At 39.6% G+C, this 23,217-nt stretch overlaps 1 protein-coding gene across 1 annotated transcript in view; it reads left to right on the forward strand.

The window, feature by feature from the left end:
- Positions 1 to 14,032, forward strand: part of LOC131956265 (orexin receptor type 2) — a gene marked incomplete at its 3' end in the record, with an annotated part of 51,333 nt that extends 37,301 nt beyond the window's left edge. Inside the window, exons 4-5 of the mRNA XM_059320703.1 lie at positions 10,401 to 10,524; positions 13,917 to 14,032. Of these exons, the coding sequence (XP_059176686.1) occupies positions 10,401 to 10,524; positions 13,917 to 14,032 (240 nt within the window). The remainder of the gene's footprint in view (positions 1 to 10,400; positions 10,525 to 13,916) is intronic.
- Positions 14,033 to 23,217: the final 9,185 nt, after the last annotated feature.

Consider the following 23,217-nt stretch of genomic DNA (forward strand, 5'->3'; position numbering starts at 1 on the left):
TAGCCGTGTGTCTGTGGTCCAGCTCTAGGAATACCAGGCACCTTACAGGTAGGTTCACAGCTGTGGTCCAGCTATAGCCGTATGTATGTGGTCCAGCTATAGCCGGTGTGTCTGTGGTCCAGCTATGGCCGTATGTATGTGGTCCAGCTATAGCCGTGTGCCTGTGGTCCAGCTCTAGAAATACCAGGCACGTGACAGGTAGGTTCACAGCTGTGGTCCAGCTATAGCCGTGTGCCTGTGGTCCAGCTATAGCAGTGTGCTTGTGGTCCAGTTATAACCGTGTGTCTGTGGTCCAGCTCTAGAAATACTAGATACCACAGGTAGGTTCACAACTGTAGCCGTGTGCCTTCTGATCAAAGTCTTGAAATTCTAGGCATTTGACAGGAAGATTCACAGCTGTGGCCCATCTTTTGAAATAATTGCACTTGACAAATAGGTTCACGGCTGTGGTCCAGCTATAGCTGAATCTCCTTAGGCCACGGGTTCCCAACCTGGGGGTCGCGACCCCCCTGGGGGTCGCGAAGGTCTTTCTGGGGGGTCGCCAACTGGTATACTAAACCTTAGTAATTTGAAACAAAACATAAATATTTAGAAGATTTTTAGCGCAATTTCCATTCTGGAGAATTGCGTTTATTAACTCGTCTTTTCTGGGAATGTATGAATGGATGGATGGATGGATGGATGGATGGATGTGTGTCCGCAGCTTTAAGTCGTATCTTCTCCTCAACGGAGCAATATCAATGACATGTTCCAAAAGCAATTATGTTAAGCAAGTTACGAGGATGAACATAGGCCATAAAAATTCCGGGTTTCTTTCATGGATTTCCCGGAAAAGCCAAAAAAAACCTCGAAAAAGCAGTTTTTTGCCCATATCTCGGCAACCAGACCACTTAGTGACTTGAAACATTTACCAATCGATTCCTGCCATAATTTAGAACAATATTGCCGAAGAAAGTTTTCAAAAATATCCTTTCGTTCGGTCACAAAAAATTTTTTAATTAATTAAAATTTGGACCGAATTAGTAGGCATTTTTTCCAACCACACCACACGCGTCATCACGTTCAATAGCTGCGCCATCACGCTCAATGGCTGCGTCATCACGTTCAGTAGCTAGGCGCGCAATGTCATGTAACTCTATTGTAAATAAAACATGTATTTTAACCAATGGTTTTACTAACCCTGCTCTTGATTTACGCTACGACAGAGCTATTTTTAGATAACATAAGGAAATTGCGCTAAAATTGTCACTAGACTTTTTAATTACCTTGTTTTTTTAAAATTCGGCTTCATTAACATCACTGGAAAAGTAATAGAGAAGAAAAAAAGCACACTGTACAAAGTTGTTCTCAGTCACGAATCTATTAAATCTTCATAACTAAAACGTCATTTGAGACGAGTCATTCGGAACATACCAAAAATATATGGAGTTCTTTCGTCGGTATGAAGCTAGTTGCAAACGCCAGAGACTTGATCGAACAGGAAGTTTTCACCAGCATTAGTGAAAGCATCAAATGAAGTCGCGATAGAAAATGCCAAGCAAAAAAAAAAAAAAAAACAATAGGAGAAAATCTCATCAAACGCTGCATGTACGTAAATGTTAAATAACACATTTTTATTGAAATTAAGCTTTCACCATTGTTTGCTTTTCAAGTTGATAAATCAACAGACGTGAGTTCGTGGGGGTTTGTACGGATGGCGCGCCATCTATGTTTAGCTCAACATCGGGCTTTCAGAAAACAGAAAAGATTTAGCTCCCTAACCACTGCCCTAACCAATCGACATCAAGAGTCCATTGCTAGTATAAGTCGCAACTGCTCTTCTACACTACAGTACGATGGCTGTCAAACGAAATGTTGTAAATTGTGTTTTTGAATTGAAATCTGAAATCAAATTGTTCTTGGAAGTGCAAAGGAAACAAGACTTTTTGGTATACTTAAAACGACATAGAGTGGTTGGAGAGAGTATCATACCTAGCAGATGTGTTCGAACATCAAGATAAGCTTAACCTGAAGCTTCAGGAAAAATGATCGAATAATATAACTTTCCATGATAATCTCGGGGCATTTTTATCAAAGCTGCATAATCGGTAAAGAAAATAAATCTTGAAAATATTGTAAATTTAAGAAACTCTGCGGTGTGGTAGATGAATCTAATTGTGAGATAAGTAAAATTTTGAAAGAAGCGATTTCTGGGCATCATGAATCTCTTGAAAACGAACTGCATCGCTATTTCTCTGAGCTGAATAAAAAGAAGAATCTGCATTTACGCATTACCCATTCTCTCCTTCCCTTGATGTTGCCAGCATTCCCGATGAATTACAAGATGAATTCTTTGATTTGCAGAATGATTCCGAGTAAGATGAAAAACTGCAGACACAATTTTGGTGTAGTATTCACCATTTATACCCAAACGTAAAATTGATTGACTTTTCGTCAGATTTTCAACACTATTCTTCGATTAAAAACGAAATTAAGATAATTATAATGACATAGGTTGGCGATTACAATTTAAAAAAAAAATTAAAATCTTATCAACAAAGGTTTAGTGAATAGTATGCAATTTTGCTCATGTTATCAAGAGTAGTTAATATTGAAAGTCTACTAGAAAATCTTATTTTAGTGCTTATTAAATTCCATACTAATTTCGGCTTTTTAATTCTATGGGGGTCGCGGGTCACTTACTTTTTATAAAAGGGGGTCGCCACTCGAAAAAGGTTGGGAACCACTGCCTTAGGCAATCTAACAGGTATATCCATAGCTCCTGTATGACTATGATTATCCAACATTAGATATAGGTCTACGTCACAATAAAAAAAAAAGCATATTAGTTTTATACTATTCGGCTTCATACATTCCTACATTAAACACAAAACACAGAAGTGATTTTTTTGTCAAAAAATTGCTATCATTTTCTTTTTGTTATTTATTTTCCGAAGTTAGAATTATTTGGACACACAGAAATAACATATCTGGGCCAGTCTCACTAGGGGACATAATAATGACTGCCCTCCAAAAAATGCAATGATTTCAGATACGGAAGTGCAACTGTGTTAAGTAAATTCAGCTTCAGATGTATACACAAGATGGCGTCTGCTCGGCATGACATTCACCTTATAGTTGCCCCGCCCATTTCAAATTTCCTGCACTGTGCGCCATTTTTATTCACCATGCTTTCAGCATAGCTTAGGACGGACTTTCAATTAAAACTTTCCTGATCTGAACCTTTTATCGACATCAGCATCTGATATGTAAATGCAAAGTATGGTAAACCGTAGTGGTCAAATTTTAATATTTTTCGCATTGGAAGAACTAATTAATCATTATTGATATGGAATGAAAGACACGTTTTTTTATCTTCAATTTCATAATTTGGTTTAATTTTTTCTGAAACTTCTTTTTTAAAAATAAAAATTGAACTTTAAGCGTTCCATTAAAATAAACCGGGAGTGATCTCCCCTAGACTTTCACTATGGGGGATGGCAACTCGGGATAAGGCATGCTTTTTAATCAATTTTCACATACTTAAACTTTTTAAAATAGAATATGGTAGAACAAAGAATTGCGCGATAAGTGAACAGCGAATAATGCGTGTATAATAGTACGGAACATTAGTACTTTATAAATTCATATGCGTTTTCTGAGAAATCGGAAATAATGTAAAGTACTACTTCCGGTCAACGGAAATTACTCAGAATTTTATGGTAGGCAGAGAATTATATTGTTTACTATATGTGAAATTTCGTTTATTTATCTGAAACAGTACTCAAGTTTTAGGCTTTTGAAAAACCAAAAGAAGAATAAGTTCCACTTCCGGTTACCGGAAATAGTTGAAAAGTTGATACAGAACTACAAACTTGATATAATACTTAAATATGAAATTTTATCAACCTAGCTATAACGTTACTAAAGTTATCGTGTTCACAGACACAGACACAAACACATACACACACAGACATACGGACAAAATTGCAGAACTAAGTTTTTCCGACTCAGGGTGTGTGTGTGTGTATGTGTGTATGCATGTGTGTTGCGAAATTGCTAATAGAGCTCTATTTCATAGAACAGGGTGACAGAATACATTTTCAGCCATTGTGAAATATTTGCCCCATATTTCCCGCTTGGCCGCGATTCAAAACGCCCCTAAAATCACCGCCTTCTCAATCTGTTCATGATGCATTAATTTGTGCGGGGAGACAATCCATTCAATCCATCAGCACTTGGGTGCAAAGGGGCGGTAACCTTAAATGTCGTTCCCGGTGAAACCATTAAATCATTGACTTGGTTCAAAAACTAATTCGCCTCATGTAGTGAGGAATAATTTTCCATTTAAATGGTATCTATAAACAAACTGAAACACAAACCAAAAATGTTTTGAAATTCCGATAATCTAGTACCAGAAGCAAATACATTTAAGAGGTGATACCAATTAAACCAACATACTAATTATTGACCTTTTATAGTTAAATACGTAGAATTTATAATAGTAAAGTAAGCAGAGGCGTCGCGAGGTGGGTGCGGGGGGTGCGGACCGCACCGGGTGACACCATTTCGGGGGTTGACACAAAGACAAAAAATTTGCAAGATTTAGAAGAACATATGTTAATGGTTAATTAAAGTTAAAAGTATTTTAAATTCATAATCACGAACCCGACAAGGGAGGGCGGGGGGGGGGGGGTGACACCAAGACGTAAACATGCAAGCTATATAGGAAACAGTGCTACACCCAGCTGTATAAACAAACAACTATAGATAAACATCATTAATATTAAATGTGAACACTTTAAAGCTTTTACCATGGGGGGGGGGGGGTGGTACAAACTGCAAAATATACATAAAAAAATTTTTTTAAGGTGTGGGTGTGACACCATGAGGTGCCGCACCGCGTGATATCCGGCCTAGCGACACCACTGAAAGGGGGTATAATTTCGGGAATAAAAATTAGTATTAAAAAAATTGTATTCAGCAGCTTTTGAATTGTCTTTTTTTTATAAGCCTTGTCTTTGAGAGTGCTAAAATTTGAAAATGATAAAAACAAACCGTGTCTACCATATCAACAATGATATAACTGCCAACCCTTGATGTGTAGTAGTACAGTGCAACCTACATCTGGATAAGGGTAGACAACCCAGCAAGATCCTGATAAGGGTAGACAACCCAGCAACATCCTAATAAGGGTAGACAACCCAGCACTGTCCCATCATTAAGACCAGACTTCCGGGAGATCAACGCTTGGAAGTGTGAGCTTCACGTGGGGGATTTTATAGATTGTGTGGGGGATTTGATAGATTGTGTGGGGGATTCGATAGATTGTGTGGGGGATTTGATAGACTGTGTGGGGGATTGAGTGAGGGACGATATATTGTGGGGGGATTAAGTGGGGGGCTTGATAGATTGTGTGGGGGATTTGATAGATTGTGTGGGGATTTGATAAATTGTGTGGGGGATTTGATAGATTGTGTGGGGGGATCAAGTGGGGGGCTTGATAGATTGTGTGGGAGATTAAGTGGGGGGGTTGATAGATTAAGTGGGAGTCAAGTGGGGGGCTTGTTAGATTGTGTGGGGGATTAAGTGGGGGACGATATATTGTGTGAGTGATCAAGTGGGGGGGGGGGCTTGATAGATTGTGTTGGGGTCAAGTGGGTGGGGTATTTGATAGATTGTGTGGGGGATCAAGTGGGATCTTGATAGATTGTGTGGGGGATCAAGTGGAATCTTGATAGATTGTGTAAGGGATCAAGTGGGATCTTGATAGATTGTTGGGGGGATCAGGTGTGGGCTTGATAGATTGTGTGGGGGATCAGGTGTGGGCTTGATATATTGTTTGGGGGATCAAGGGGGATCTTGATAGATTGTGTGGGAGATGGTCATTTCACCACCATCAACCTATACATAAATACCATTAAACATTATATAAATATTTGACCATCACAATCCTAGCTGTTTCATCATCAACTCTTCCACATTCCACCACCAACCCCTACTCATTTTACCGTAAACCCCTCCACACTTCACCACCAACCCAACACACACCACCACCAACCCCTACACATCCACCACCAACCCCTACACATTCCACTACCAACCTCTGCACATCCCACCAGTCCAACCCACACCTACACCGCTCACACTTTTAAAATACATTCACCATACCCCCCCCCCCCCCCCCCACCCCTACCACTACCACCACCGTATCTAATTTCATACATTTTATTTCATTTCAACCGCTGCAAGACTATATCTCCATTGGGGCGAGAACAGGGGCGACAATCGAATTCAAATAATTAACGGGTTGTATCCCTTTCTTCGGTAGAAAAGTGCCCAGCACTGCGGGTCGCTACAAACAGAAAAATGATACTTCAAATTAAAATTGTCTGCCCCTGGAGGCTATCAGGCCTGTGGGTGATAGGAAATTAGGAGGTGGGTGGTGGGGGGGGGGGGGGGGGGTAACGAGATGTGAAGAGGAATATAAAGAGCAAAGTAAGGCGAGGAAGTATGGCATTGAAGTGCGTTCATAATGGGAGTATTGATTGGGAGAAGAGGGTGAGGTGGATTAGAGGGTGATTATGAGATGAGTGATGAGTTGATGAGAGGTAGAGTGATGAATAGATAAGAGGTGAGATAATGCTGAGGTAGGCTTAGGGGATGAAATGGATTAAAAGAGGGGTCATCGAATGATAGGTGGGGGTCATTGTATGATAGGAGGGGGGGGTGAAGTGCAGACCGAGCAAGCAGATGGAGGAATAAAATGCTTTCGGCACTGTGTTGGTCGTAATTTTTAAAAACCGTTGCCTTGTCGGTTAATGAAAAAGAACTCAGTCTATGTGAATCGCATGGTATACAGTCGTACACATGCAAAATATTTCGGCTTAGAACCAATCTTGTTTTTTGGAACTTATAATCTACCGTGTTGTGTTTTATAACCTACCTTCTTGGTGCTTAAACCTACCTTCTTTGGGGCCATAAAACCTACCTTCTTGGGGGGGCATAAAACCTACCTTCTTGGGGGCCATAAAACCTACCTACTTGGGGGCCATAAAACCTACCTTCTTGGGGGCCATAAAACCTACCTTCTTGGTGCTTAAACCTACCTTCTTTGGGGCCATAAAACCTACCTCCTTGGGGGCCATAAAACCTACCTTCTTGGGGGCATAAAACCTACCTTCTTGGGGGCCATAAAACCTACCCTCTTGGGGGCTATAAAACCTACCTTCTTGGGGGCCATAAAACCTACCTTCTTGGTGCTTAAACCTACCTTCTTTGGGGCCATAAAACCTACCTCCTTGGGGGCCATAAAACCTACCTTCTTGGGGGCCATAAAACCTACCTTCTTGGGGGCCATAAAACCTACCTTCTTGGGGGCCATAGAACCTACCTTCTTGGGGGCCATAAAACCTACCCTCTTGGGGGCCATAAAACCTACCTAGTTGTGACCTAAAACCCACCTCTATAAGGCATATCACCTACGTTCTTTGGGCCTAAAACCCACCTCTTTAAGACATAAAACCTACCTCATTCGGGGCCATAAAACCTACCTCATTCGGGGCCATAAAACCTGGCCTGTTGATACACAACCTACCGTGTTTGTACATTCATGGAACAAAAAATGTCAATTTTATTTGACTGCAAAAACAAAACAAAAAAAAAAAACGCTCAGAGATTGAAAAAAAAATGTTTTCATCAAGATCGATTGGATGAGCGGATTGATATCAATTCCTGTACCGTACACTTTTATTTCCTGTCATCAATCAAAAAAGTTTTCGTTAGGTTTAAAAAATTAAATATTTTTAGTTCACACCCCCCCCCCAACTAATTTTTATGTCGTGTGTTAGTGCTCTAAGACTTTTTTTAAAGATTTTTTTTTTTTGTAAATTCAAACGAACGTTATACTTTTGAGGACTTTAGCACTTTAAGGATTGTAACAAATTTGAGATGCTAACAAACTTTCTATCGTAATTCTTTTAGGATTGTAATATTTTTACGATTGTAACACTTTAAGGACTACTGTAATATTTTTACGATTGTAACACTTTAAGGACTGTAATATTTTTACGATTGTAACACTTTAAGGACTGTAATATTTTTACGATTGTAACACTTTAAGGACTGTAATATTTTTACGATTGTAACACTTTAAGGACTACTGTAATATTTTTACGATTGTAAAACTTTTAGGATTGTAACACTTTTAGGATTTTAGGACAGTCATTGATAGAAATGACATTAATGATGTTCTTGAGATTTGATGGATATGAAATTTGATGAACATGACATTCGGTAGACAAACATTTTATGTCCTAAATAAATTTCCCACCATCTAAATTTTCTTTCATCTAAATTTTCTTTCACCTACATTCCCTTCACCTTAATTCTTTTCACCTTAATTCTTTTCCCCTACATTCCTTTCGCAGAAATTCATTTCACCAAAATTTTGTTCACCTACATTTCTTTCACCTACATTTTTTCTACTAAACTTTTTTTTTTTGCCATAATTCCTCTCCTCTACATTCATTTTGTCTAAATTCATTTCGCCTACATTTCTTTCATAATTTTGTTAAAAACCACGAATAAAATTAAAAATTAAATAAACCTGGATATTTTAGCACTTTCAAAAGTGCTATTAGATATAATTGTTCCCAAAAAAACTATTTTACAAGAATATCAGTTTTTTTTTTAAAACTCTTCGCGTCATTGAAATGCGGAATCGATACGTCGATTATACGGCCTGCGGCTAAGCATTTTACGTCTGCTTGATTTGAGCTAAAGCACGTGCAAGGAAAAAAATATAGAATTCATTTGATTTTTTTAAACCCTTTAAAATATTTTTCATGTAATAGCTTATTGTTTAATAGATTTCTTGTAAGATTTGTATTATTATTATTTTTTAAATCCTGATCTCCGATGGGATTTTAAAATCGCCCCCCCCCCCCCCCTTTTCACACCCACACACACTTCAAGCTTAAGTTTGTTGTTTTTTTCCTATCAAACAAATATTTATATATTTAAAGAGATTTTTGTGTTTTATTTCTCACTTTATTTTTAATATTTAACCCTTTTTTTGTTGACATTTAGCTCTGAAATGTGTTTACATTTCAGATGAACACATACGCAAATACATTTTTTTCTCTCCCCATTAAAAAAAAGCCATCTCAAATAAGCTATGTTTTTTTTTCTCTTCCTGTTCTCTGGAGTAAATTTAAAGTACGAACCGCAACCCTGCAGGAAAATTTCTCTCGTAGTTACCTCCCCTTGGCTCCACCCACGGTTCAAAGATTTGATTTTACGCGGCAAAGAAAAGTAATAGTAAATCTCTTCTGGAAAATACATGCTTTTTCATTTCGAGGAATTGTATATGCATTTTTAATGGGGTGTTGAGGTCGAATGGTAGCGCGCATGAGTGATAACGCAAATGACTTGAGTTCGGATTCAGTGCTAAAATCCCAAGAACTTTACTGAGTCCAATAAGGAAAAGTTACGGCAGCCGGATATACTGCTAACCACACTTTTCCTTCATATGCAGAGGTCCAGAAACAGGTAAACTCTACTTCATCTGCCCCATGAGTCACCTGGTCCGAAAGGGTAACTTTGGGTAACTTTCTGTAACTTTTTTTTTTTAAATTTGAGCAAAATATAAAGGGAATCAACATTCTCAGCAAACTAAAGCCAAAAATAGATTTTGTTTATTTCCTCACAGAAACGAATCACGTCAGAGAACACGGGGCGCCCCTGTTGCCATTAGTTACCAAAACACAAACACGGCGGTCGTCCAGACCTAGCTTATGGCTGTTGCTCTAGGAAGTAATGGGGGGGGGGTGGATGACGATTGTAGTGACGTTGTGCACTTGTAGTTGTAACGTCATTCACACGGTTAAAGAATCAAACAAAGCTGTTGAAATGAATTTGACTTAAGTTTTCATCCTCATTTTTTTTCTCCCGTATTATTTAAGGATATGATTGCTTATTTTCATGCATAGTTTAGTTGCACTCTTCTATTTAGTAACATAATTTAGGTACACTCACCTTTTTTTTCATCTGCACCATTTAGGAATATGCACCACTTAAGAACCATCGGTAATTACACAATATCTTTATTCATCCATTTCTGCTGCTAAAGTGAATCTTTCTATATTTATTGTATATTTGCTTTAGTGAAAGTAAGGGTTTCGATAGTTTAGCGACTATCAAACAGTTATATATTGGACAATAACGAATACTTCTTTTATATGAAGATCTTGTCCAAGGTTAAGTGATCTATACCATAGAGAGAGTTTCCATTTGACAAGTATAATAATGCTGTACTTTATATCATCTATGTGCATGGGTTAGATTAGTGGCCTCTATAGGAAACTCGTTTTTCTCATGTTGGCCATTTGTGTTTAACGACTGTTTCTTGTGGCCCTCAGAAGGAGACCAGCAGGCCATCGTCTCACAGCTTATGGCCCGTCGCCGGACGGCCAAGATGTTGGTCGTGGTGGTCATCGTCTTCTTCTTCTGCTTCCTGCCCAACCACATCTGGAACATTCTAAGGTCAGTGTCAGCTTGTGTCGTTGGTTGGTTGCTAGTTCATGGAGGGTTCTCGTTGTTGTGTTGATAGTTCATGGTCTGTTCTCGTAGTTGTGTTGATAGTTCATGGTCTGTTCTTGTTGTTGTGTTGCTAGTTCATGGTCTGTTCTTGTTGTTGTGTTGCTAGTTCATGGTCTGTTCTCGTTGTTGTGTTGATAGTTCATGGTCTGTTCTCGTTGTTGTGTTGATAGTTCATAGTCTGTTCTTGTTGTTGTGTTGTTAGTTCATGGTCTGTTCTCGTTGTTGTGTTGATAGTTCATGGTCTGTTCTCGTTGTTGTGTTGATAGTTCATGGTCTGTTCTTGTTGTTGTGTTGTTAGTTCATGGTCTGTTCTTGTTGTTGTGTTGCTAGTTCATGGTCTGTTCTTGTTGTTGTGTTGCTAGATCATGGTCTGTTCTTGTTGTTGTGTTGATAGTTCATGGTCTGTTCTTGTTGTTGTGTTGATAGTTCATGGTCTGTTCTTGTTGTTGTGTTGTTAGTTCATGGTCTGTTCTCGTTGTTGTGTTGATAGTTCATGGTCTGTTCTTGTTGTTGTGTTGCTAGTTCATGGTCTGTTCTTGTTGTTGTGTTGCTAGTTCATGGTCTGTTCTCGTTGTTGTGTTGATAGTTCATGGTCTGTTCTCGTTGTTGTGTTGATAGTTCATGGTCTGTTCTCGTTGTTGTGTTGATAGTTCATGGTCTGTTCTCGTTGTTGTGTTGATAGTTCATGGTCTGTTCTTGTTGTTGTGTTGTTAGTTCATGGTCTGTTCTTGTTGTTGTGTTGCTAGTTCATGGTCTGTTCTTGTTGTTGTGTTGCTAGATCATGGTCTGTTCTTGTTGTTGTGTTGATAGTTCATGGTCTGTTCTTGTTGTTGTGTTGATAGTTCATGGTCTGTTCTTGTTGTTGTGTTGTTAGTTCATGGTCTGTTCTTGTTGTTGTGTTGCTAGTTAATGGTCTGTTCTTGTTGTTGTGTTGTTAGTTCATGGTCTGTTCTTGTTGTTGTGTTGCTAGTTCATGGTCTGTTCTTGTTGTTGTGTTGCTAGTTCATGGTCTGTTCTTGTTGTTGTGTTGCTAGATCATGGTCTGTTCTTGTTGTTGTGTTGATAGTTCATGGTCTGTTCTTGTTGTTGTGTTGATAGTTCATGGTCTGTTCTTGTTGTTGTGTTGTTAGTTCATGGTCTGTTCTCGTTGTTGTGTTGATAGTTCATGGTCTGTTCTTGTTGTTGTGTTGCTAGTTCATGGTCTGTTCTTGTTGTTGTGTTGCTAGTTCATGGTCTGTTCTCGTTGTTGTGTTGATAGTTCATGGTCTGTTCTCGTTGTTGTGTTGATAGTTCATGGTCTGTTCTTGTTGTTGTGTTGTTAGTTCATGGTCTGTTCTTGTTGTTGTGTTGCTAGTTCATGGTCTGTTCTTGTTGTTGTGTTGCTAGATCATGGTCTGTTCTTGTTGTTGTGTTGATAGTTCATGGTCTGTTCTTGTTGTTGTGTTGATAGTTCATGGTCTGTTCTTGTTGTTGTGTTGTTAGTTCATGGTCTGTTCTTGTTGTTGTGTTGCTAGTTAATGGTCTGTTCTTGTTGTTGTGTTGTTAGTTCATGGTCTGTTCTTGTTGTTGTGTTGCTAGTTCATGGTCCGTACTTGTTGTTGTGTTGCTAGTTCATGGTCTGTTCTTGTTGTTGTGTTGCTAGTTCATGGTCTGTTCTCGTTGTTGTGTTGATAGTTCATGGTCTGTTCTCGTTGTTGTGTTGTTAGTTCATGGTCTGTTCTCGTTGTTGTGTTGTTAGTTCATGGTCTGTTCTTGTTGTTGTGTTGATAGTTCATGGTGGGTTCTCGTTGTTGTGTTAATAGTTCATAGTCTGTTCTTGTTGTTGTGTTGATAGTTCATGGTCTGTTCTTGTTGTTGTGTTAATAGTTCATATTTCACTCTCATAGTTCTGTTCATGGTTTGCGTATTGGTGTTATTGTGTGTTATATTTTACGACATAGTTGTCATTGTTTACAGTTTACGACATAGTTGTACTTGTTTTGTTAACAGGTTACGACATAGTTGTCATTGTTTTGTTTACAGTTTACGAGATAGTTGGACTTGTTTTGTTAACAGTTTACGACATAGTTGTCCTTGTTTTGTTTACAGTTTACGACATAGTTGTACTTGTTTTGTTAACAGTTTACGACATGCTGGAGTTGATAGACTATGTAACGGAGTCATAGTTCTCTTGATAGTTTATGTAAATTAGTACCAATTTATTTGCTAGTTTATTGAATTGAGTCAAAGTTTGTAACAATTGTAAGTATTCAGTTTTGCTTAGACCAACACTACAACGCTACTAGTGTTATAGTATTCTTTTTAAAAAAATCAATTTTACTTATTTTAAAATACGTGTGCTTTCTTAATAATTGATGATAATTGCAATCAGAGTTATTAAATCTTAGAATTTTTAATACCAGTGGCTGAATTTTTTTTACAGTCGATGTATCTGTACTAGAACTTCAGACTGATAGATCATTTTTTTTATCACACTACATGTGTTGGTTCGCTTGTTCAATTTATAGAGTTTACTGTAAACAATTTTCAAAGTCTTTTTACTTTCTCGTATATATGCCTACGTAGTATAGAGAAAGTATTGTAATCGTGCAAAAAAAAAAAATCGAGATTTTTACAAATCTCGACGTTTTACACCTCACTGATACGGAAAAACATAATTTTGCAATCTTGTCCGTATGTCTGTGTGTGTGTGTGTGTGTCTGTGTGTCTGTGTGTCCGTGTGTAAACACGATAACTTGAGTACCGTTACAGCTAGGTTGATGAAATTTCATATATAAGTATTTTATCAAAATCGTAGATCAGTATCAACTTTTGAGCGATTTTCGATAACCGGAAGTGGTACTTTTCCTACTTAGAATTTTTCAAAAGCCTATAACTTTAGTGCTGTTTCAGATAGATACATGAAATTTCACATGTAAGTAAAAGATCTAAATCTCTACCTTCTGTTAAATTTTGAGTAATTTCCGTTTACTGGAAGTAGTAATTTACGCTACTTTCGATTTCTCAAAAAACTAATGTAAATTTTAGAAGTACTAATAATATTGCGCACTATTATGCGCTTTTTTATTTGGCGTTCACTTGGTGTGCAATTAATTTGTCTACGAGATTTTATTCTATTTTTAAAACTTTAAGTATTTAAAATGGATTAAAAATCATGTCTATAGCCCGAGTTCCCATCCCCTGTTATTTTATATAAGAATATTCGAGAAAGTTTAGGGGAGATCACTCCCGGTTTATTTTTATCTACTTCTGTTCTGATTGTCTGCCCCTGTTTTGATTATCTACTCCCGTCCTAATTGTCTGCCCCTACTCTGATTGTCTGCCTCTGTACCCAGACATCTGGTCAGTGTGAATGAAATCAATGAGCTGGCGCCAGTCATCACACTGCTCACCCAAGTACTCGTCTACACCAACAGCTGTACGAACCCCATCATCTACAACTTTATGTCAGGTAAGACATCGTTGACACGCTTTTGTCAGGTCAATCACCATTTACACCTTTAAGTCAGGTAAGTCACCATTTACACCTTTAAGTCAGGTAAGACATCGTTTACAACTTTATGTCAGGTCGGTCACCTCAGGTCAGTTAAATGGTTACAGCAAGATGTGTAATAGCACTGTACTACAACATCTGCACTATGGTTGTAAAGGTACCTCTTACAGCTGAACTCCACTGTTATGTGCCGTATTGCCATACACTTACGCACAGACACACACACACACACAGACACACAGATATATATATATATATATATATATATATATATATATATATATATATATATATATATATATATATATATATATATATATATATATATATACATATATATATATGGTGCCCTGTCAAAACGGCCCGGGACAAATCGGCCCCGTCAAAACGGCCCCGTTAATACGACCCCGTCAAATCGACTCCCGACAAGCCGACCCCGTCAAAATAGCCCCGTCAAAAGGGCCCCGACTTATTGGCTCCCGTCAAATGGGCTCCCGTCATATTAACTTGCGACATATAGGCTCCCGACAAATGGGCTCCCGATATTTAGGCTCCCGACAAATGGACTCCCGACATATTAACCCCTGACAAATAGGCTCAGGACATATTGGCTCCCGACAAAGCGGCTCCCGACATATTGGCTCCCGACATAAGGGCTCAAGACAAATGGGCTCCCGGGAAATGGGCTCACGACATTTTGGCTACCGACAAATGGGCTCCCGACATATTGGCTCCCGGCAATTGGGCTCCCGACATATTGGCTTTTGACAAAATGAATGATATGACCACTATTGGCATAAAAGTAACCATTGTGTCCTACCTCCAATACCACCATAACCTCTTTTTAATGCCCGAATGAAATTATTTTTTCATGAACCAACATTAATTCACAAACAAATCGAGCCCTTAACAGCTTAATTCCACCAATTCTAAAGTTTTGATAATATTTAATTTACAACAGAAAAGATCTGTTGCTTAAAAGCGAGCACAGAAGTGTAAATGTATGATATACATGATGTTAACATGATAACAGCATTTTGTTTTGATAACCTACAAGCACAGTGGCGTAGCGAGGTCGGGTGTCACCCGGTGCGGCACTTAATGGTGTCACCCCCCCCCCCCCAGAGGCGTTGCGACCCTTCCCGGGGACACACTTTTAAGTTTTCGATTTGCACCCCCCCCCCCAAACTTTCGATTTGCACCCCCACCCCCTCAACTTTTTCTCTATATATTTTGCTATTTTTTGCCTTGGTGTCACCCCCCTAAATGGTGTCACCCGGTGCGGTCCGCACCCCCGCCTCCCCCCCCCCCCTCGCTACGCCCCTGTACAAGCATATTGCAGTTAGGAAGGTACAGCGTGGACCCTTCTCCCCACACAATGAGTTGGAACAGCCTATAACCGACTCAATTATGGATGTCATAGATAGATGACCCTTAAATTAAAACATACTATATTTTATAATAGATAAACTAATATAAAAATAAGGCCTGCCGAACAAGAGATGCATACGTTGTATTACATAAGAGTGTTGGATAAGCTAACTCTAAAGAATATTGATGAAGGGGTCCCACTGGCAGATGTCATATTCAAAGAGACCGCTCTGCCGGGAGACTTAGTCTCTACAGAAACGGTATTGTCAGTGCAGTGGCGTAGCTAGGATTTTTGGGCCCCTATGCAAAAATTATCAGTGGGCCCCTTCGTCAGCCGTTAGGCCAGTGGCGTCGCTAGGTCGGGTCTCACCCGGTGCGGCACTTCGTATTGTCACCCCCCTCCCAGGAAACAAAGTATATATATATATATATATATATATATATATATATATATATATATATATATATATATATATATATATATATATATATATATATATTGTTACGACTCCCTTCTCTAATCCTTTCGAACTAGTCAGGGAATCGTAAACAAGAAGAAAAATAAAAATAAAAATACACAAACGCCAACTTCAGTAATCTATTTATTTCCACAAATTACAACACTTAAAGTTAACCCGCCACCGAAGTACAACAATCAGAACTATACACAACTACCTACAAACAACTAAAGTTCTTAGTACGACTATCCTACTTGTCCCTAACTGTCTATCTAGCCTAGGTCTACTACAGTACAGGCATATATATATATATATATATATATATATATATATATATATATATATATATATATATATATATATATATATATATATATATATGTGTGTGTGTGTGTGTGTGTGTGTGTGTGTGTGTGTGTCGGCCTACATAGGCCTAAAATTTATATATATGCCACATACTGGTACACGTACGTGTTTAAGCTTTAATCACTGCTGACTTAATAGTAACGATGTTTATCTACAGTCTGTTTATAATACAGTTGGATGTAGCATTGTTTTCTTTATAGTTTACGTTTACGTCGTGGTGTCACACGCCCCCCCCCCCCCTCTTGATATAACTTTCGATTTGTACTTAGAAGACTATTTAACTTTAACTAATGGATCTGGAAAATGGCATTTCATTCTAGAAATTTTACAATTTTTTGCCTTTGGTGTCCCCCCCCCCCCCCTAAATGGTGTCCCCCGTTGCGGTCCGCACCCCCCGCCTCGCCTTCGCTACGCCTCTGCGTTAGGCTACAGAGGAGTTAAACGAAGAGATCAACTTCTACTTACGATGGATATTTTTTAATATATAAATATTCTGAAGGCAACATTTTGTATTTTATATGTCCTGATTTTGTATTTATACTATATTATTATGTTTGCCTACTACTGCTAAAAAGTTTATTTATAGGCTGATTCTCTCAATGTCTTACACGACAAAGTGATATCGCCTGTAGTGTTATTATAACGATTGGGCTCTGTTTGACCCACACACACACACACCACACACACTGAATCCCACTGCCGAAACGGTGGGGGGGGGGGCTTTTTGGAACTTTTAACCTTTTTCTTTTTTAAAATTATTTATATGTAACAAATATTAAAATTTCATTGTAAAAGTTTTAATTTTTTATGAGGGAAAAGGGCCCCTATGTGCCTTGGGCCCCCATGCCTTGCTTACGCTAGCTTTACGGTAGCTACGCCACTGTGTCAGTGGTCCTTTTGTCTGGAGCCAAATTGACAGGAGCCTTTTTGTCGGGAGCCAAAATGACGCTAGCCTATTTGTCGGGAGTCGTAATGACGGGGGCCGTTTTGTGGAGAAACTAAATGGCGGGAGCCTATTTGTCGGGAGTCGTAATGACGGGGGCCGTTTTGTGGAAAAAACTAAATGACGGGAGACTATATGTCGGGAGCCAAAATGACGGGAGCCTATTTGTCAGGAGCCTTATTGACTGGAGCCCTTTTGTCGGGAGCCTATATAACGGGAGCCTATTTGTCGGTAGCCTAAATGACGGGAGCCTATTTGTCGGGAGCCTATATGACGGGGTCCATATGTCGCTGGCCCTTTTGACGGGGCCGATTTGACGGGGTCGTTTTGACGGGGTCGTTTTGTCGGGGTCGTTTTGACGGGGCCGTTTCGTCATTGGCCGAATTGACGCCGCACGATATATATATATATATCGGGAAGCAGCATATCATTCCCACAAAAATAAATTTGTCCCAGAAATGTGACATCTGTAAGAAAAGAAAACACTTTTGTATCAGACAAAAAATGAAACATCTCCCCTCGCCATCCCGCCACTACCAATGTTATACCCCGTGTGAACGGGACAGAAATGTTGATCAGGGCCAAATTTGACATCGCTCACCAAACACAGCTAGATGTTTGTTAGGCGTGACGCGACAACAGCGGCAGTGGTAGAAATAAACAGGTTAACACATTGCGGCAGAGACAGGGCGGAGTGGGGTGGGTGGGGGGGGGGGCAGAGATGGGTAGTGAAAACACAACCAAACTAATCGGGAAATAGGCAAGCTTATGGGGATTACATAACAGCATTGGGGCGTTTATTGTGTACAATGGTAAGCATGGGAAAAAGGTGGGGCGGGGAGTAGGGTTAGAGGGGGAGGGAGGAGTAAGGTTAGTGAGGAGAGGAGCCTCGTTAGTGGGGGGGGGGGGGGAGGAGGAGCCTCGTTAGTGGGGGGAGGAGCCTCGTTAGTCTGGGGAGGAGTAGGGTTAGTGGGGGGAGGAGTAGGACTACTGAGGAGAGGAGCCTCGTTAGTGGGGGGGGGGGGAGGAGGAGCCTCGTTAGTGGGGGGGGGGCTCGTTAATGTGGGAGGAGTAGGGTTAGTGGGGGGAGGAGCCTCGTTAGTGGGGGGGGGAGGAGCCTCGTTAGTGGGGGGGAGCCTCGTTAATGTGGGAGGAGTAGGGTTAGTGGGGGGAGGAGCCTCGTTAGTGGGGGGAGGAGCCTCGTTAGTGGGGGGAGGAGTAGGGTTAGTGGGGGGAGGAGTAGGACAACTGAGGGGAGGAGCCTCGTTAGTGGGGGGGAGGAGGAGCCTCGTTAGTTGGGGGGGGGAGGAGCCTCGTTAGTGTGGGAGGAGTAGGGTTAGTGGGGGAGAAGCCTCGTTAGTGGGGGAGGAGTAGGGTTAGTGGGGGGGGAGGAGCCTCGTTAGTTGGGGGGAGGAGGAGCCTAGTTAGTGTGGGAGGAGTAGGGTTAGTGGGGGAGGAGCCTCGTTAGTGGGGGAGGAGTATGGTTAATGTGGGAGGAGTAGGGTTAGTGGGGGGGGAGGAGGAGTCTCGTTAGTGTGGGGAGAAGTAGTGTTAGTGGTGGTAGGAGTAGTGTTAGTGGGGGAGGAGTAGGGTTAGTGAGGGGAGGAGGCTCGTTAGTGGGGGGGGGGGGGGGAGTATGATTAGTAGGGTGGACGCTAATGGTATAAATCGGATGAAGAGGTTGAAATAAAATAAATAATAGTAAAGTGAAAAGATTGGATATAGATTCTAGTATGAATGTAACTTGACAGAATTTCCATTGCTCAAAACTGAAACAAATCTTTGCTGGATAGCAGGTCTTTGCCTTATAGAAGATCTTTATTTTATATAAGAATATTTACCTTATAGCAGATCTCTGCCATATAACAGATATTAACCTTATATCAAATCTTTGCATTTCAATCAGTCGATCTTTTAGTTAAAAAAGATCTTTACCTCATTTCAAATCTTTCGTGTCGAAACTTCTGCAGTAAATGCCAGTTTTTTTAATCACGGAAAAGATCTTCAACTCGTAACTAATGTGTGACGTCATCAACGGACCTTGACCGCCGTTGACCTTTACCCTTTAACCAACTCACCGGTCCTGCCATAAACACGGCATGGCACGTCTGGAGATGAGCAGACGATAACCCGCGTCTGTTTGTTGTAACGAATTTTTTTCATGCAATATTCAAATCTGTCCCTCACCTTCAGCGTGAGCAGAAGGGAAGTAAGCGGTGAAACATCCCCGTATGTCTCGTGTTTAGTAAAGCGAACATAGCTCTGTACCAACAAACTCCTGTCAATCCTGACCCCCCCCCCCCCCCCACCCTTTTTCCCCTCCATACCATTTTCCCCCTCCCACCGGAATCCCAAACGGTGAGATTACAGAAGATCGTTACTCCGTCACTCTACTTTAATTAACAACGCCCACTTTTTTTCAGCCGCCTACCCCCCTCCCTCCCTCCCACACCCAACTGATACATGACCTAACCCAGCCAATTATCCCCTTCTCGATAACTTAAACTACAAATCAGCTTATTGATAAGATAAATTTCCCGCCAATTATTTTTTTACCCCGCCCCCGACACGAGGTCGCGGCCAGTCACGTGATCTGGTCGAAGCCTGATTTGTTTACCCAAGCAGGTGCTTGCAGCTATTTTTAGACCATAAGCTTGTGGTGTTTCCATCGAGTCACCTTGTTAGGCAACTCCAGTGTGAAAAACAGACCAGACTTACCGTGCGATCGTTTGGCAATTTCATCCGCAGAAGATAAACTCAACCAACGTCTGTAAACTACGTCAGTTTTCTATACTGATACAAAATCAAAACTTTATCAGAATTTTCACCTAGTCTTAACCATTTTTCAGTTCACTAGGAATTTTCTGTTGTATCGCCCATTTAAAATACCGCCCAATTCTTTATTGCCAAGTTGTCAATCACCCAGCTCACCGTGTTTGCAAAGGGCCGTGGTCGACAAAGTGCGGCTCTACAGCCTATGCGGCTCTTCTGACGAACACTGCGGCTCTTTTAATTAATTAGCCATCAGACGGTGTTACTAAGACAATGCACACACAAACGTACAACCCATGTAAAAAAAAATATCAAGTTTCTAAACTGAAATGTAACCTGTTAGAAATATTGATACTTTTCTAACCCCTGAATTACATAGAAGTATGGATCACGGTGTGAAGTCTGATATTATTCTGATTTCGACATTTATATTTGACATTTATATATTTACATTTCGGTGGAATTACCAGTATGTTGGATAATTGTATATTCCTACTAGGACTCGAGAAAATCAATACACTAATCCGCCACTTTAGAGAAATATGGCAATTTTCAACCAAAAACATGGCGTTGTATTTTATGTGGTTATGTGACTACTACTGAAAGATGTAGGGTCGTGTTTAAACAAAATTACTTTGTTATATGTTGCTGTGGTGCTACATCTAAAAATGAAACTTTGTTTTTGTTCGTTTTTCCCTAAAAACGATCTGTAGATTCTGTTATTTTTTAAATGTCATCGATAGAATAGAGCCGCGTGGTCGGGCAGGGTAGCGTGTGATTGCTTACTCCGACATCCGTAGTTCGAAACCCCGGTACGGTGAGGCTCCTTGTTGGGGACGGCAATCCATCGAGGAAAGAAAACTCCAAAGCCAAACAATTCCTATTTTTAATTTGGTTCCTGGATGGACAAAGACTATAGACGCAGATCTAGTAAAAAAAAAATAACCCGAAATCTGAGTCAACGTGCTATACGGCGCATACTATGTTGACAAATAATACTTTAGTTGGAGGAAATCCCCTCCAACATTACACATTAAGAACGAGAAGATGAACAATTAAACACACAAGCAATTTTTTTTTGCACCACCTGATTGCGTTATAACCTTACAGCCAAATACGGGGTAAATTCCTAGGCTATTTCCTCTTTGACACCTTTGACGTCATTGTTTGGCTCTTCTGAAAGGTCAGTTTGGCTCATTCGGTAGGTCTATCCAGCTCATTTGGGAGTTCCGTTGGGCGCATACGGAAGGTTTTCCGGCCTATTCGGAGATCTATCCGGCTCATTTGGGAGTTCCGTTGGGCTCATTCGGGTGGTCTATCCGGCTCATTAGACCAAACTTATAGTCGGCAGTTGATTGGGATTTAGTAATCATTCAAACAACTCGTTAAGTTTGGCAACTTTCTGTGTAATAGCAATCATTCAGACAACTTATCTAAAGTTTTCACTTTTCATTACAATAGACTGGAAAAGCTGGTTCCAAATGGTTCCAAATTAGTGTTGCCAGAAAGCTTATTCTTCAATTAAAATTTGAATATTTTATAACATTTGTGTAATAAGTACAAAATTACTTCCGGTTTCATTAAGGCTAGAAAGAGTCAAAGAAATAATTACCAGTAATATAATAATAATTTAACAAACACTTTATTTTTAATTTGGATTAGTAGAGTCGGTCAATTGTGGTGATAGGGGATGTTATATTATTTAATATAAATACAATACTAAGCTATACACCATAGATCACTATTGTGTATTTTTACTTTCTCGTATATACGTAGTATAGAGAAAGTATTGTAATCGTGCAAAAAAAAAAATCGAGATTTTTACAAATCTCAACGTTTTACACCTCACTGATACGGAAAAACATAATTTTGCAATCTTGTCCGTATGTCTGTGTGTGTGTGTGTGTGTGTGTCTGTCTGTGTGTCCGTGTGTAAACACGATAACTTGAGTACCGTTACTGCTAGGTTGATGAAATTTCATATATAAGTATTTTATCAAAATCGTAGATCCGTATCAACTTTTGAGCGATTTCCGATAACCGGAAGTGGTACTTTTTCTACTTTGAATTTTTCAAAAGCCTATAACTTTAGTACTATTTCAGATAGATAAATGAAATTTCACATGTAAGTAAAAGATCTAATTCTCTACCTTCCGTTAAATTTTGAGTAATTTCCGTTGACCGGAAGTAGCAATTTACGCTACTTCCGATTTCTCAAAAAACTAATGTAAATTTTAAAAGTACTAATAATATTGCGCACTATTATGCGCTTTTTTATTTCGCGTTCACTTGGTGTGCAATTAATTTGTCTACGAGATTTTATTCTATTTTTAAAACTTTAAGTATTTAAAATGGATTAAAAATCATGTCTATAGCCCGAGTTCCCATCCCCTGTTATTTTATATAAAAATATTCGAGAAAGTTTAGGGGAGATCACTCCCGGTTTATTATCATGGAGAACAAGTGTTCTGACTTTCATTGTTTTCCTCTCCCTGACCATTCCGGTTGACTTCAAGGAGAGGTCGAGGGCAGTTTTTCAAAATATTTGAAATGATAAAATAATTCTAAACTGCTTATCAACGGCTTATATTCGATAGAAAAATATAAAAATAAGTGTAATCGATGGTTCCCAAAGGGCTTTAATTTTTACAAATGTAAATATAATTTTATCGCTTGACATATTTTTACAAAGACTTTTTTAAAAACTTCGTATGATTTCATAGACTTTTTTTGTCTATGTCCTATGTTGATGAAAACGTTAGATTTATGCAATGAAACAGAATAAAAATTTGCTTCCGATTATAAATTTATAGAAACCAAGCGAGGCAACCTATTACACTCATCCCAAAAGATGTTAAATAAACCGGGAGTGATCTCCCCTAAACTTTCTCGAATATTTTTATCTATCTATATATATAATTCTCTTCTGGGAGCCGTTAGAAAACAAGCTGCAAACGCGCCTTGCAATCCCCTCTCTTCCTCTCTGTCGCTACCACCCCCCCCCCCCCCACCCCTTCACATGGTTTGATGAGCTGTGTTCACCCTAAATGTTTACATTTTACAATCGTAGAACCGGGTTTGGTGACGGCTGTTAGGGGCAGATAATTTAGTTTGAAACGATTTTAAACTTAGAGGAGGTAACTAAGAGGAGGCTGCTTTCACGGGGGGGGGGGTGTTTAGTATTGTAAAGTAAATATTTTCAGTGGCAGCATTGGTACTGTCGAATTAACAAAT

The sequence above is a fragment of the Physella acuta genome, unplaced genomic scaffold (assembly GCF_028476545.2).
Source record: "Physella acuta isolate Inbredline_101_S28 unplaced genomic scaffold, ASM2847654v3 ptg001143l, whole genome shotgun sequence".
NCBI classification, from domain to species: domain Eukaryota; kingdom Metazoa; phylum Mollusca; class Gastropoda; family Physidae; genus Physella; species Physella acuta.